General features: G+C 40.3%; 1 protein-coding gene across 2 annotated transcripts; it reads left to right on the forward strand.

The window, feature by feature from the left end:
- Positions 1 to 7,466, forward strand: MAD2L1 (mitotic arrest deficient 2 like 1). 2 transcript variants are annotated; one of them, XM_072625314.1, is made up of 5 exons: positions 1 to 339; positions 1,367 to 1,513; positions 3,573 to 3,693; positions 5,079 to 5,182; positions 6,543 to 7,466. In XM_072625314.1, the coding sequence occupies exons 1-5, from the start codon at positions 267 to 269 to the stop codon at positions 6,713 to 6,715; spliced, it is 618 nt and encodes a 205-aa protein (XP_072481415.1). In that variant the 5' UTR covers positions 1 to 266; the 3' UTR covers positions 6,716 to 7,466. The 2 variants fall into 2 exon arrangements, with proteins under 2 accessions (XP_072481415.1, XP_072481413.1); XM_072625312.1 differs by having other exon boundaries at positions 145 to 339; positions 3,537 to 3,693.
- The last annotated feature ends 9,712 nt before the right edge of the window (positions 7,467 to 17,178 follow it).

Here is a 17,178-nt window from a genome sequence, read left to right on the forward strand (position 1 = left end):
GAAAGAGAGGCGGGAAGCGGCAGAACGCCTCGTTGCGCCTGCGCAATGGTAAGGGCCGAGGAGGAAGGCGAGAGCCCAGGCCCCGGTGGCGCTTGCGCAGAGCGGGACGCTCGCGGCGGACCAGAGTGCGCGTGCGTCGAGGCCAGCCCCGCCCCGCTCGGCCGAGGCGCGCGCTGCGGGGATCCCGGCGCGGCTGTTTTTGAACGTGGCCGCGGGGCTGTTGTGAAGGGAGCTCGCGCTCCTGCAGCTGCTCGGTGACCGCGACCATGGAGCGGCAGCTCACCCGGGACCAGGGCATCACCCTGCGCGGCAGCGCCGACATCGTCGCCGAGTTCTTCTGTGAGTGCCTCCCTCCCCCCTTCCCTGGGAGCCCCCGCTGCCTCAGTGTCCCCGCCTGTCAGCGACCTCTAGGCCCCCGCGCCCTCGTGGTCCAGTCGTTTGAGCCCCCGCCGACGCCGGGCCCCCTTGGGTTTATCTGGGCAGAGACGCCGGGGCGGTCGGCCGTGTCCTTCTCCAGCTCTCTTTACAGATGAGCGAACCGAGGCCAACGGCGTTAAATGACCCCCCCCCAGGGTCGCCCCGCTGGGAAGTGCTTGAGGCCGAATCTGAACTTGGGGCCTCCTGACTCCATTCAGCCGCCCGCCCCTCTTACACGCGGGGAAACTGAGGCTCAGGACGGGGCCTTAGGACCCGAGGCCCGCGGGCGTGTCCGGGCCGCTGAAGACCGCTCTGGTGACAGCTGATCATTGCCCGTTGTATCCGATGGTGAGGAATGTCTCATCTCGGGGGCTGCCCTTCCTTGCAACTGTATCAATGTGGGAGGAAGAGGGACTCGCTACTGTATCTAGTCTGGCCCTGTCTAGCCCTCTCCCTGGCACGTGAGGGGAAGGGGCTGGGCCAGGTAAGAGCTTTGATGTCCTCCCTGCTAACGAGCAGCCTGGAGAGGCTCCTCATAGGTTGGTGTCTGATCTTTAGTGAACTTAAGATCTGTAAATGCCAGGTTTTATAGGTGGATGGTAATGGTAAGTATTTGCTATTTCTATTTTCATATAGTGGCTGTTTCAGCACTGTACTGAAATGTAACCTTGGGAAAATTCATATATTTTTATGGCCTTACCTCTAGATGATTATTCCAGCCATAGATGTTTACTGACCATAAAAACTAGAATATTTTCTGCAGGGAAAAATCAAAGTAGGGTGTTTGTGTGCACATATATGTTGCATTTATGTGTGTATACATATGTTGCATTTACTATAGAACTTTATTCTTAGCTATGGGTTTCCTTTCTTTTCTACCAATTTGGACTGAAGTTGAAGCATTTTGTGATCTTTAAAAAAAACACTTTCCTATTCTTTTCGCTTTCAGCATTTGGCATCAACAGTATCTTATATCAGCGTGGTATATACCCATCTGAAACTTTTACTCGGGTGCAGAAATATGGGCTGACTTTGCTTGTCACAACAGATCCTGATCTCATAAAATACTTGAATAACGTGGTGGACCAACTAAAAGGTATTTGAGCTGAAATATATGTTTTTTCCTATTTCCAGACCTTGCCAAACCAAATGTAGGAGAATCTAGATTGTTAGCCTAAAAATCAACATTCTGTACTGCTGGTCTTTATCATATCATTTGAAATAGATTTTGATGTCAGAAAGGAATTGTGTGTCTAGTTAGTCAAGAAATGTTTGTTAAGTGTCTCCTATGTGCTGGGGCTGTATTGTACTAAGCACTGGGGAGCCAAATAAAGACAAATAAAGATAAGCCCTCTGTTCTCAGAGGGCTCCCAGTGTAATGGAAGATGAACAGCAACTATGTACAAGCCAGCTGTAGTGTTGATTATCTGAATTAAAATTGATTATCTGAAATAAAAAGGAAACTGAGGACAAAATTACTGAGCCGTCTATGATTTAATCTGCAAAGCTAGCATTGTGTATTAAGCCAGGTTACCAGACTCCTTAGAGGTCAGAGACAAGGAATGATTAACAGAGATGATTTTTATAACCAAAAAGAGGAAAAATGACAAACTTGTTTTGAACATAATTCCTTTGGACAAGTCAGGTCACCTCTAGTTAGCTTCTCTCAGACTTTCTCCATCCTCTGCCAGATGTCCTTTCCTCCAGGTAGTACCTCTTATAATCAGAAAGTGTATTAGGAAAGAGGAACTTGTGGTCAGTGGTTACCACCCCTACCTCCAGTGTTCCTTAGCAGAGTCCATTACTCTTGGAAGATGCTCTAGCCAAAGAAAAGGGGGCTTATCTTAACCTCTGGATAACCTTCTTCCAGATGCCAGAAAAGGGAACTTGGCTTCAGTCAGCCTCACCCCCTAGACTTTTGAAAAACCTTATAATCATGATTATTTTCTTCTTCCAAAGTATCTGCTACTCATTGATAAAGTATTCTCATTCAATGTATTCGCTAAATCTATAGGTAATATAGACTCAGAAGACTATTTCAGTCTGGCTTAGTTCTTCCTAAAGAAGAGCTGTAATCGAACTAAAACGTAATCAAAAGAAATTTAGAAAATTGTAAAAGTAAAAACGTAATCAAAAAGAGCTGATTTCTTTTTCAATAGACAGGATAAATTGGAAAAAAGCCACAGAGGGAATGCACTAGAATGAAGAGGGATTGGGAAAGGCTTTCTATAGAAAGTAGGATTTCTAGCAGGGACTCAGAAGAGGTCAGAGAGTGGAAAGGAGGAGGCAAAGAATTCTGTGCATGTCGGACAGCCACTGGACAGTCCTGGAGTCTGGGGACATGGGAGTGCCTTGGGGGATGAGCAAGGAGGTCATTGTTGCTGAATAGTAGGAAGCCTGCTGGGGAAGGGCGGTGTCAGGTACAAGAAGACACGGGGAGCAGAAACAGGATTTTAGTATTGATCCTGGAAGAGTTAGGGAGCCACTGAAGTGTACTGAACTGTGCTTTAGAAAGACAGCTTTACCTTCTGACTTGAGGCAGACAGACATTTCTCCAGCGGCCATTGCAGTGATCCAGGTGTGCAGTGAAAGGAGAGAAGGAGGCATATATGAGAGATGCTGTAGGGGAGCATAGGCAGGCCTTGGCACCAGTTTGGATGGGGGGTGAGGGAAGGTAGAGCAAGGATCCAGGTGGACCCCTGGGTTATGACGCAAGGCACCAGGGGGATGGAGATGCCCTCGACAGCCAGAGGGATCATGTTTACAACTGACACAATTGTAACAAGCATTGGGGCGGTTAGGCAGCACAGTGAGTAGAGCTGGACTTGGAGACAAGACTCGTGTGAATAGTGCCTCGGACAAGTGACCCTGGGCATGTCGCTTAATTTCTGCCAGCCATCTGTAAAGTAAAGGTAATAAAATAGCAACTCTTTCACAAAGCTCTAATTAGTGAACTCATAAAAGTGCTGTATAAATGCCAACTGTTAGTACTCACTGGGATATAGTTTTATTTTCCAGCTTCAGGATTTTGTAGCCATGATTACTGAGGGGTCGAGGAAATTAAAAATAGAAAATTCCCCAAGCCCCCAGATTGATGTGGGGTGTTGTATTGTTGGCAGCAGACAAAAACAGACGGTTTCTCATGTTGCATGCAGACTGGCTGTACAATTGTTCAGTTCAGAAATTGGTGGTGGTGATTTCGAATATTGAAAGTGGCGAGGTCCTTGAACGATGGCAGTTTGATATTGAGTGTGACAAGACTGCCAAAGAAGACAGGTGAGCGTGCACTTACTTATTTTTAAATTCATTTTTCCCCAATAAATATTTCAGTTCTAATTCTCTAATGGAAAACCTACGCAGGCAATGACATTTGAGTTTGTTCGATCATTTTGTGCCAATCTCTTTTTTGAGATGTGGTCTCCTTTTGCCCAAATCCCAATACTGCTTAGCACAGGTTAGGCCTAACCTTAGTGCAGGTTGTCTCTTAGCGCCCCCTGCTGGACGCTCTCCATCCCTGTGCTCTACTTGGTGTGAAAACCTATTGCAGCAACAGAGCTCCCAGACTCAAACAATCCAGCATCCTCAGTCTCCATGCAACCCCCAAGCCCATTGGGCTGCTTTATGCTAGTCTTACAACTCCATGGTAAATACTCCTTCAATGACTTTTTAATTGAATTTTATTTCCTGTAAAATGTTAAGGTTAATTACTGAATTTTAATAGTTATTGTTACATAGTCAATTGTATGCAGCATTTTTAGGAAATAAAATCCATACATGTGTTTTGCAAATAGAAATGAGGCTGAGTAATGGAGGGGAGGGTCTACCCTCTAGGCCCCTGGACCCAGCACAAATGCAAACCTAAAAGCAGAAATCAAGCTCATGCCACAATTAGGAACAGAGGTGCGTGACTAAGTCTGAAAAATATAAATGAATAAGGTGCTGGATTTGGGAGATGGTCGTGAGGACCATCTTCGTACATTTTAGGAGGTAATGACTTGAATTTTTGTTTAGTCGTTTTTACAGTTTTGTCCAGCTCTTCATGACCCCATTTGGGATTTTCTTGGCTGAGATACTGGAGTTTTTTTGCTATTTCCTTCTCCAGCTTATTTTACAGATGAGGAAACTGAGGCAAACAGGGTGAAATGACTTACCTGGATTACGCAGCTGGGAAGTGTCTGAGGCCTGACTAGAACTGAGGAAGATGGTTCTTCCTGCCTCCAGACCTGGAGCTTTGTCCACTACTCCATCTAGCTGTCCCAATGACTTGACTCTAAATTTCTTTTAATAAAATTGAAGTCAAATTGTTACCTTTTTCATTTTTCATCCTTGTGTCCTAGAACCCAACACATTAACTTGTATATAACACTTGTGTGTTGGGTAATACAAAATATTGTTTACATAAACTAAAATTATAATGTTGAACCTTAAGAAATGACTCCATTACAGCAAGTTTAGTCTCTTAACTGTAGAGTTTGAACTTGTGGGGGTGTGATGTCATGACTTTTTTGGGAAATAGGCTTGTTTTTTCTCAGGATTAACTATTAGGCTTAGCCTGTTTATTCCTATCAGATGTTTGCTTGACTTTATAATGATCTTAGAAAGTCGTTCCTAGTTTTCATTCATTCAACATCATGAAGTGATATGTTTTGTTTCCTTTGTAGTGCACCAAGAGAGAAATCGGTGAAATCTATCCAAGATGAAATCCGCTCAGTGATCCGCCAAATTACAGCCACCGTGACATTTCTGCCGTTGTTAGAAGCAGCTTGTAAGTATTTGGTAGAAGCCTTGTTGGCTCTGACCACACTTGATAATTCTGGAACTGGTTCTGCTGGAACCTTCTGCTGGACGTCAATAAGCCCTTGCGTGCGATTTGGGGAATTTTATAGCTTTGTGCTCATATGATTGTTTGACTAGTGACTGTGAAGCCTGTTAGCATGGTGACTGGAATCTCACTTATAAGAGGACTTGGGGAAGTCTTAGAACTAGTTAGTGAGGAGACCAGGTATTGAAACGAAGGCCTCCCAATTCTCCGTGGTTGGTTAAACAAACTCTGACTTCCATAAACATTCAAATAACTTTTTCCCCCATGTCAGTGAAAGTATTTTAGCTGACACACTTATTGAACTGCTATATTTTTGTCACAAATCATGGATGAAAGAATGGAACCTAAGGGACCAAACAGAAACAATGAAAAGATCCATTAAGTATAACAAGTTTAAGATTTGGAACCAGAACTCCTGGGTCCGAGTCAGATCCTGCCTTGACCTGTGAGATCCTTGGTCAAATCATTCAGTCTCTTGAGGCCTCAGTTTCTGAAAGTGATTTGAAAGTTTCTGAAAGGGATTTGAAAGTTTCTGAAAGGGATTTGATGAGATTTATTTGAAGTGTAAATGCTATGATCCTGGGAACTTAACTTGTCTGTCTCACGGTCTATTGATTTAGGGTTGGGTTTTTTGTTTTAAAACAATGTCATCATATATCATTGTTCTCTGCTGGTCAGTTTACTGATCTATTTACTAATGAAAAAGTTTCTTCATTTATAGAGAAACCTAGAAAATACCTCTTTTTAGAAATATTTTTAAATCTTCTTTTATTATTAAAATAACAACCATTTGTGTGTTCTGTTTTAATCTGTACTGATAGTGCCTGTAAGGCCTAGCTGGGACTGTTTTCTGCTTCTCATATAACCTCTCCAGTCTGGTTTCTTGTTACAGGTTCATGATCAAGGGTATGGTTACATTTCTAATCTTGTTAGTGTCAGGTTTAAGAAGTAGGTTTGAGATCCCTCTTGACCTGAGCTGTGTGTTAACAAACTAGAATGAATCCCGACTTAGCTGCTTCACAGAAAAGTTGAAAGAAGTATCTGCCAGTTTTCACATTTCGAATGCTCTGTGAACTTTGATGACAGGAAATTTGAGTTTCTCATGCAAGTCTTCAGTAACATTTTAGTGACTAGAAGTTTTTAAGACCATGTCTCACCTCAGTGTTGGGAGAGAAGGTGCCTTGTTTGTTTTAAATCTCGCTGAAACATGACTTGCAAACCTAGCGCTTCCTTGATACCAAAAGAACAAAAGCCTGGGGTCCATTGGAAATAACACAAACTCCATTATTTCCCCCTGATTCAGGTGCATTCGATCTACTCATTTACACAGACAAAGAACTCGTAGTCCCTGAAAAATGGGAAGAATCCGGGCCACAGTTTATCGCCAATTCTGAAGAGGTCCGCCTCCGTTCCTTTACTACCACTATCCACAAAGTCAATAGCATGGTGGCCTACAAAATTCCTGTCAACGAGTGAGGGCAAGGGAAGGAAAATAATGAGTGTGTGATTCTCAAACTGGATTTCCCGTAAGATAATTTAAATGAGTTGATGCATTTTATTTCACTGGTTAAACTTTAAATGGGAAAACTAATACTCTGTTGTACTGGCCAAAATTCTTCTATTGTCTATACATACTGGACACACCTTAGGGCTGACATCATGGAGTAGAGAGGATTTTAGTGCTTTTCCTCTAGTTTTATTGTGTTTTTGGCTAAAATAGATTGGTACAGAAACACGGTGCAACATTGTTTAGGAGACAGAAGAAGATACTCAGTGGTGGGTGCTAAAACATATTAGTGTCCAGCCTCTCTAAGTAGTCAGCATTGTTTTCCGTCTTTAGTCAAAAGTTGACACTTGCTTAAAATCAAATGTTTTATTCATAATTTGAGGAAAATTTTTAGTGAGGAGGTGATGAATGTGCCAAGAGAGGTCTAAATAGTAGAATTTTTTGTTTTTATTTTGTTCTGGGAATAGCTAAAAAGATACTGATAATAGGAATCCATCAGTTATGACAATGACGAATTCATTTTGTCCCAGAATATCAGTTACTTCTTTGAAAACCTTCCAGAGTTTGAAATACTGTTATCATCAATACTTGTATAAGCTGCGCTAAAGTGCTCTAGAGACAGCAAAACTCTGGTTTTTAAAAATGTCTTGTTGTATGTTTTGCGATAATCAAGCCTTAAATGACTGTAAATGGTGAAATAAAGTTAATTTTGTGACTTAAGTCTGTGTCAGTTATTACTGGTAACTACATTGTGTAACATAAATACATAAGCTAAACTTGACCATGTATCCCAAGATTGGAGTTGTGGGAAGAACAATGAATTTGGAGTCAGAAAATGTCATCTCTGCTACTTACTACATGATCTCAATTCACATAAGTTGCCTGTACTTCATTTTCCCATTTTCAGGGCCCGAGGAAGGGCTGAATTAAGTGGTTGCAAAGGTCCCTTCTAGCTTTAAACTCGTTGGTTTTGTGGTGGCCACATTAAGGTCACTTTGGATACTTTCTCTTTGTCTTCTTTGTTTAGTATTCCTTTGTTATCTTTTACCATTATCTGAAGTCAGAGGGCCTGAATTCAAATTCTGCCATGGTTAATACTTGTGTGACCACGAACAAGGAACATAACTTCTCTGGGCCTCGGTTTCTCATCCGTAAAATGAGACAATTAGACTAGTTTAATGTCCCTTTCAACTTTAAATCTATGATCCCATGAACAATGAGTTTACCAGAAAGTAACTACCTACTTTCATGTAATTTTTTTTTTTTTGCATAAAAGTAGGTAGATGAGTTTGATGAATTCTTCCTAGCACGTGTCAAGTTGCATTATTTGCTGCGCACTTAGCCTCAGCTTTGCTTTTTTGCTTCCCTCTAGTCAGAGCAATCTCCTGGCATCTTGGATAGGACAATCTCTTTTTACCTCCGCTTCCCTGGAATGCCTTCTCTTTTACCTACACCACCCCATTCAAACCCCACCTACATTTGAATTTAGTTGGAGACACTCCTAAAGGGCCTTCCCTTTACTCCTCCAGTCCTGGATAACTCACTTTCCTGCTTACCACAATTAAGCATTTAATAAAATCAGTCAGTAAACACTTATTAAGCACCTACTGTGTGCCAGGCACTATGCTAAATCCTGGAGATACAAAGAAAGGCAAAAGACAGCCCCTGCCCTGTAGACTAATGGGGCAGACAATATAAAAAGAACTAGGTACAATTAAGCTACATGGAGGATAAATAGGGAATAATTGAGAGAAAAGGAACAAGAATTAGGAGAGACTGGGAAAGGCTTCACAAGGAAGGTGGGGTTTTAGCTGGAGTTTGAAGGAAATGAGGGAAGCCACGAGGCAGAAAGGAGAGCAAACCAGGTGCAGGGGACGGAAAAGAGGTTGGGAGCCAAGAGACCAGTGTTACTAGATCAAAGTATGAGGAAGGAAGGGGCTAAGTTACAGAGGACTCTGAATGCCAGAAAATTCTGTTTAATCCTAGAGTGATAGAGAGCCAATGGAGAGACAGATCTGTCAGTAGCTATTGCAATAGTCCAGTTGTGGGATGATAAAAGACCTGCCCCAGACTTGAGACTGTCAGAAGAAGAGGCATGTCCAAGAGGTGCTACAGAAGTGCAGGTTTTGGCAATGGCCTCCATATAAGGCTTCTCACTAAGTCAAGGATGACCACTAGGTGGCAAGCCTGGGTGCCTGGAAGGATGGTGGTGCCCTCAACAGTAATATACGCCTGACACAAAAGAAGTGCTTTATGACTATTGATTGACTGAAAGTTCAGAAATGAGTGTTTGGGGGAAGGCGGAATAAATCCAGTTTGGCACATGTTTAGGATATCTCCAAGACATCCAGATGAATATGTCTCATAGGCAGTATAGAGATGCAAGTCTGGAGGTTAGGGGAGAGACGTTAGGGCCAGATCAGTAGATCCAAGAATCATCGATGTACAGATGTGGATTAAATCCATGGGAACTGATGTGTTCACCAAGAGAAGCTGTTGTTTGTCCTTCATTCTCAGAGGATCATGACATCCAGAAGGTGATGCCATGACTTGCTGGTGAATTAGATTTAAGTGAGGGAGGACTGTGCAAAGTCACCAACCTCTCTCCTCCAGAGCCTTCTGGGTCCAGTGGTGAAGTATAGATCAGGACAATTGGAGATGACCCTGCCCCAAGTGAAGTAGTATAGAAGATGGCCCAGGGCCATGACTTGGATGAAGATCCAGCCAAGGAGACTGAGAAAGAGCAATTGGGGAATCTGGTACCCAGAAAACCTAGAGATGTGAGGATGAACAATAGAGGAGGGTGATTGACAGTGTCAATTTCAGATGGATGAGAGTTGAGAAAATACCATTAGATTTGGCAATTAAGAGATCACTGGTCACTTCAGAGAGAGTAGGTTGAGTTAAATGTGAGTTTGGAAGCCAGGTAGAGAGTTGTGACAAGGGGATGGGGACACCCATTGAGAATGATCTCAAGGAGCTTAGCCACAAAAGGCAGATGGGTGATCAAGGAAATGGAAGGTTTGTGAGGATGGGGGTGGCATGGACATAGGTATCAACAGTAGAGAAGCACTAATTGGGAGAGATTGAAGATTTGTGCAATTTCCTTCACCTTTGTTAAGCAGGATGTGTACGAGTAAATGAAGCAGATGAGAAGCTTGAGGTTGGTGGGATGCCATTGGTGACATAAAAATGAGGAAGTTGGGGACAGTGTAGAGTTGCTCTGGTTCACCAAAGAGTCATGATGGCAAAAGGAGGAGAGCATGATTAGTGGGGACTTGGGAGAGAACTGAGGGGACTGAGGCATTAGTCCTGATGTGGACAAACAACTAGAGCTTTAAGGTTTATAAAGTGCTTTCTTCACAACAGTCTCATTAGGGCAGCCAAATAGTGCTTTGATTTAAGCTTTAGCATTTTTGTCTTCGATATTTGAAGGACAGCCATGTTGGAAAGGAATTTGACTAAGAGGGCAGATCTAGGAATCCGGGGTGGGAACTTCAGAGAAGCCAAGACAGAACTTCAGTAGGTTAATTGTCCAAAATGGAAATGACCATGGTATAAAATGTACATACCACCTGAGTATTAAAAGTCATACCATTAAAAAACAAAACCCTAGAGAATGAGATTCTGGGGTAGAATTCTTAAATAGATGCCCAACAGCCATTTTTCAATAAATAAATGGTCAAAGGACATTGTAACTGAGGAATTAAAGCCACATATTGCAGCTAAATTAGAAACAGAAAATTTGCCACAAACAAGAGTCAATCTCCATTGCTTATGTGCTAGAGGGATCAAGGTCATAATGGGAACTGAGACCTGCTCTGAGAATCTAACTAGAAAAGAATGAATGCTAGGAATACTGTTTTCGTTAAACAAGAGATAGAGGTGATCATAGAAAAAAAGGACACATGGTTACATAGAATTGAAAAGTTTTGCACAAATAAGTTAGTGTTAGAAGGAAATACATAACAAAAACATAGCTGGGAAAAATTTTGTAGCATATTTCACTGTTAAATGTCTGATAACCAAAATATACAGGGAACTAGTATGAATATTTAAGAACAAGAGTCATTCCTCAATAGATAAATGGTCAAAGTATAGGAACAGGTAATTTTGAAAAAGAAAAAGACAAGTCATCACTAATCTGATGAAAAATTCCAAATCACCAATAATAAAACAAATGGAAATTAAAATAACCCTGAGGTTCTGATAGATGTATATAAAGAGAAATGCAAATTAAAGCAACTTTGAGGTTCCATGTATATATGCATGCATGCATGCATGTGTACATATATGCATATATATACATATATACACATACCTGAAAGAGGTCAAAGGCAGAGGAAAAGGGCTTTTAAGTACAAAAACATTTATATCCACACTTTTTATCATATCAAAGAATTACTAATAAAATAGCTGTCTTCCCATAACCTAGTGGAATGATTGAACACATTATCATATATGAATGCTGTGGAATATTATTTTGCAACAAGTGACTAAGGATAGATTTCAAAGAACCTGAGAAGCCTTGTAGGGACTGAGGCAGATGGAAGTGAGCAGAACCAGGAGAGAAACTTTTATAATGATTATAATGATATAAAAGAAACCAACCATGAAAGACTTACTAAGATCATCAGTATAATAACCAATAATAACTTTAGAAGTCATAATGTAACATGCTTCCTGCCTCCGCACAGAACAAGACGTAGATTATCAGATGTGGCCAATAGGTGAATTTGTTTTACCACAGAGAAGGACTTCTGTTTGGAGGGTGGAAGGGAGAGTTGTGGAGAGGCAAAGGGTGGACAGTGATGATAATTTTAAGAAAAAGAAAAGAATTTTCAAATTCACAGAAGACAGCATAAGAAAGTTCAGGAGACACAGATAAGCAGAATAGTTCTATGATATGTATGTGATAGAAACTCAGTTACATGTACAATTCTTTTGTTTTTTTTAAATGTTGAAGTGTTAATATTTATTGATCTTTAAGTTCATAATAAAGACTTTTTTTTAAAGAAATTAAAGGACAATGGATTTTGAGGGAGAAGAAAAATAATACATTAAATGTGCCTGACATTATACGCAGTATTTCCTTACCCAAAGTACCACCTCTGCAAAGAAGGGAGGTAGGTATATTTTCTTAATTATTCTCTGGAGCCAAGGTTGGTCATTTTAATTACACAAAGTCCAGGGTTCCCCACCATTTGTATTGTTATTATCATTGTGTCTATGGTTTTTCTGGTTCTGTTTACTTTTTATGTGAGTGGTTAAGAATCTTCACTTCCTATCTCCCTCCCAACCTATTATTTTAAGTAACTTTTTTTCCAGGAAGGCATCCATTGTTTGATCTTTTAATCCCTTTCAAACTATTTGGAATTTTATTTTCTGACTCATTTCTAGGTGCTTCCTCATTCCTCTTTGTGGCCCTCATTGCAGGGAAATCTTCCTACACCTTTTTTAAAATTTTGCTTATTCCCTGATCTCTTTTTCTTTCTGTGTCTTGCTCTTAAAAATATTATTTCGTTAAGCAAGCAATGTGGGCCAGAAGCAGTGTTGTATGACGAGAGTCGTTCTGTGTCCCCAGTCACGAGGCCTTGCTTAATACTATGTTCATTCTCCATTCCGAAAAGTGAATCATTCAGTCTCTGGTTCTCTGTTCACTAATCTCCACTCCGAGTTCTGCCTGTTCTTGGGGACTCATATACCCTTTGCATGGAGTAGGAGCCTGCCAAGAGAGGTACAGTCAGTCTTCCAAAGCCCCAAATGTTGTTGAGAAAGTAAAGTATCGTGCCCTTATCGTTCACCTGTGACTTGGTTCATCTTCCCTGTCGTTTATCTCCTCTCTATTTGCACAGGTTTCATTTCAGGGAATCCCTTCCACAAAAGAGATTGATAAATTTCTTTGTATTTAAGGGCTTTAATTTCATAGAGTATTAATTCATCCTTTACTGATTCTTTAAGGTCCCCCTAAATCTTTGGCCTTTTAGGTCCTTTTTGTTCCTACACCTTACCCCAAATCCATAAAATTTAGTGGCTCCCAATTAACTATAGGAAAAAGTATACAACTCTCCATATACCACTTAAAGTCCTCATATCCTGGACCTTCCTACATTTCCAATCTGCTTATACCTTATACCTTTCACCTCTCCAAGTACGTGCAGTCGAGCAACACGGGCCTGCTTGTGGTTCTTTGTACCCAACACTGGATAGAGTGTTCAGCTCCATACCTTCTTCACTGGCAATCCTCATGGCTAACTTCCCCCTCCCTGGGCTTCCTTCAAGACTCAAGTCAAATCCCACCTTCTAGAAGCCTTGCCCATTAACATCCACTGCTATTGCATTCCCTCTGGGTTTCCTTCCAATTTGCATTCTCTGTGGTTTGTGTAAGCAGAGTTCTTTACTTGTGATCTCCCCCACTAGCTTCTTTGAGTTCCTTGAAGACCAAGACTGTAGTGTTTTGTTTTGTTTTGTTTCCCTTTCTCCAACACCTGACTTACAGTAAGCACTTTTTAAATGGTTGTTTATTTATTGGTGTATGATCCTTTTTTGGTTCTTTCTTTTACCCTAAATATCAATATATACACATATATTTTGAAAAGAGTATGTTCATAATCATATATTTGTAATAAAATATCTTTTAAAAATAAACATGAGACTATTACAATCATTACTTAGTATTTTCTTAATGCACTTATTTACCATTTTGATGTTTCTGTCGATCAGGTTGAAAATCGATTTTGTTTACTGCTTGGTGTGTTTCTTTAATTCCTCCAAAATCTCTTCAGTGCCTCTCTTCTGTTTAAACTTTGGGTTCTTCGGGATGTATTTTGTCAAGAGTGGAGAAGACTGAAGTCTGAGCTCCTTTTCTTTTTTAAAATATGGTGTTCCAGTTTCTTTTTTGAATCAAAACTGCAAAGAATTTCGGGGTATTACAATCATCTTGGGTCTTTCTCTTGGTAGTTTGCAAAATTCTTATTATTAAAATTATGAAATTAACTATTGCCTCCCTTGGAGTTCATATGATGGTTTGTTAGTTTTTATTTGTTTTTCTTTTTTCTTTCTGGTTGTGATCTCTGGATTCAGTCAATTCAGGTTTTGTTGTGATTAGCACATTCTGTTTTATGGTATTATTTCCAGAAGCATGGTATTCAAGTTTTTCGAAAAACATATATTTGTCGTGTTCTTTTGGGATACCTACGATCCTGATGTAATGTCTGCTCATACTGTCTTAAAGGCCAGGTGCTTTGGCTTTTGTAGAATTTATTTGTTGCCTTTTGTTTGCCTTCCACCAAATTTTCTTCTTTTTCAGTGTCCTTGTTTTCAGAATGTCTTACCCTCTGTGATAGAGCCTCTGTTATTTTGGGAGAAATTCCCCCATGGTCTGTTCTATTTTTTACCTGCTTTGCTATTTATATTTTCAAATTTTATGTTGAGAACTCTGATTTTTTTACCATAAATTTACTCCTAATTTCTTTTTTTAAAAAAGGTTTATCTTTTAAAAACATTCTGCAAATTTTATTATTTATTTCCTGCTGTCTGAGAAGTGCTCTGAATTCCCTTTTTTTTTTTCAGGTAGATTTGGTTTGTTTTCTTTTATGTTGTAATAATTGTACATGGCCTTATGTTCTCTCTTTGAATCTATATTCATTCTTTTTCTACTTTTATGATCACCTCTGTCGGTCTTTATTCTTGCAAGCCCACCTTTTCAGTAGACTTTTTCTTCTTGACCTTTTGGAATTTCATTGGAACTGCTTGGTATTTGGGATTTCATAGTCTACTTGTCTGTGTTTCACCCCTTCACTCTGAACATTTGCCATTCCAGTACTGCAGGGACTTAAGAGTCTGGTGTCCTCATCTTCATTATGTTGGGATTTGGGGGTAAACCCAGTCCACATTTCTTCCCAGATCAGATTCTGGAGGGGGAGGACCAACTACAGCATTGTTTCATTCCCTACTAGCTTGGGACTCTCTGCCATGCCTATGTCTTCCAAATGCCTCACGTAAGCCCTGTCCCCTTGCTTGGCTTCCGTGGGCACAATCAATGTATTTTGTTTCTTGTGGCAAGACACTGAGTTCAGCTATGCCCAAAGGGCTACAAAACTGCATACCCTTTGATCCAGCAATAGAGCTGCTAGGTCTGTATGCCAAAAAGATCGTAAAAAAGGGGGAAAGGACCCACATGTACAAAAATATTTAAAAGACCTCTTTTTGTGGTGGCAAAGAATTAGAAATTGAGGGGATGTCCATCAGTTGAGGAATGGCTGAGCAAGCTGTGGTATATGGATGTAATGGAAGCTGTTGTTCCATAAGGAAAACCTGGAAAGACCTATATGAACTGATAAAGACTTACATGATACATGATGAGTGAACTGACCAGAACCAAGAGAATGTTGTACACAGTAACAGCAACATTGTGCAGTGATCAGCTGTGAGAGACTTAGCTCTCCTCAGCAAGACAGTGATCCAAGATAATTCCAAAAGACTCATGATAGAGAATGCTATCCACATCTGGAGAGAGCTCTGGGTCTGAATTCAGATTGCAGAATACTATTTTCACTTTTTTTTTTGTCATGGCTTTTTCTTTTTTTCTGATTTTTCTTTCACAACATGACTAATGTGGAAATAAGTTTCACATGATAATACATGTATAACCTATGTAAGATTGCTTGTGTCTTGGAAAGGGGAAGTGGGAAGCGAGGGAGGGAGAAAAATTTGATAGTCAAAATCTTATAAAAATGAATGTAGAAAACTATATTTACATATAATTGGGAAAACAAAATATTCAGTGCAAAAAAAGTTTGAGTTTAAGTTGAATCACTGCCGTGAGGAGAGTGGGCAGGGATCTCTCTGGCCAGACCCCAAGTCTCAAACCTTTGAATTTGCTGTGCTTACTCCACCAGGTGTATAAAATGGGTTAGGGCTTACGGGCATTGACTTAGAGTTCTATGCATGTACAGTTTTGTTTTTATTGTTGTCTCATGAGGTTTTCTACCTTGTGCATTGTTTCTGTCTTTTCCTGTGAATCCATTTTAGTTACTTTATATGTGGAATATAATTCCCTTTTCTGCTGCTGAAAGCAATTACTCCATGATATTGCAATTCACAAGATGTTTATTTTAAGTGCTATTTATTTTCTGTCTCTTCCTAATTCTTATGAGTAACACACACATGCACACGCCCACACATATGCCTAGTATTTTTCACAGATTTAGTCTGTCCTTTGCCAAAGTATCGTCTTTGTCTTTATCTTTGTTATTTTTGACTTTCTGGAGCTTCCTAATAAAGAATCACAGCATTTACAAATGAAGATGATTTTGCCTTTTTTTGATAGCTTAGTTCTTAGGGAGTTTCTCCTCTCATTTAGCCTCCCTTTTCCTCCCTTTAAATTCTACATCTCACTCTTCTCCCTGAGACTAGTCAGACAGCTAATCCATCTTTAACGTATTAATATTTCTTTTTTTAAAAGTAAATTTTGACACCTTTTTTTATATCACATTTTCATTTTTCCCTTACCAGAGAGCCATCCCTTCCAATTTTTTTAAAGAAAAACAGGAAGAAGAGAAGAAATCATATTAGTCAATAATACACTGAACAATTTTTTTTACTTGATACGCAATGTTCCTTACCCATGGATACCTCATCTGTGCAAAGAGATGAGGGGAGGTGTCTTCTTATATATCTTCTTGGGGACCATACTTATTCTGTGTAATATTGCAACATGTGCATTTGTTTTGTTTCACTCTCCATCAGTCAGCTGCCATTTGTTAAGCACCTGGGGGCTATTTCCAGTCATCTTGATCTATATCTTGCCACTGGACCCCCATGGCTCTGGAGGAGAGAGCGAGGCTGGTGACGTTGCACAGCTCTGCCTCACTTAAATCCAATTTGATGTAAGTCATGGCATCATTTTCCTGATGTCATGGTCCTCTCTGAGAATGCAGGACAACATTAAGCACCTACTGTATGCCTGGCATTATACTATGCACCAAGGGTACGATGAAAGGCAAAAGACGTCCCTACTCTCAAGTAGCTCACAGTCTAATGAGCCTCTGGGCCTCAATATCCCTATATATAAAATAAAAAGATTGGGCCACATTTTCTGTAAAGTCTTCTCCACCTCTAAATCTCTGACTTTAATCCTTCAGTCTTCTATCCCCCTTAATATTGAGATTGTCTTTTGGGTCTTCTGTACTTTAGATAGAGATGGGAACCACAGCTGTGGTGTTATTGATAGAGGCAATACCCAGGTGAGCTCCACTGTGTCACTTGCCCCTCATACTTTAGAATATGTTGAAAATACTGTATTAGGGCAATCTGAAGGAATAATGTAGCTGGCTAGATTGTATCATTCTTTTTCTTACCAATCCCTCATCTTGAATATTTTTACTGATTTGCTTTTATTTATAAAAGTTTATCTAGAGGATGCTTAAAA

The sequence above is a fragment of the Notamacropus eugenii genome, chromosome 7, assembly GCF_028372415.1.
Source record: "Notamacropus eugenii isolate mMacEug1 chromosome 7, mMacEug1.pri_v2, whole genome shotgun sequence".
NCBI classification, from domain to species: domain Eukaryota; kingdom Metazoa; phylum Chordata; class Mammalia; order Diprotodontia; family Macropodidae; genus Notamacropus; species Notamacropus eugenii.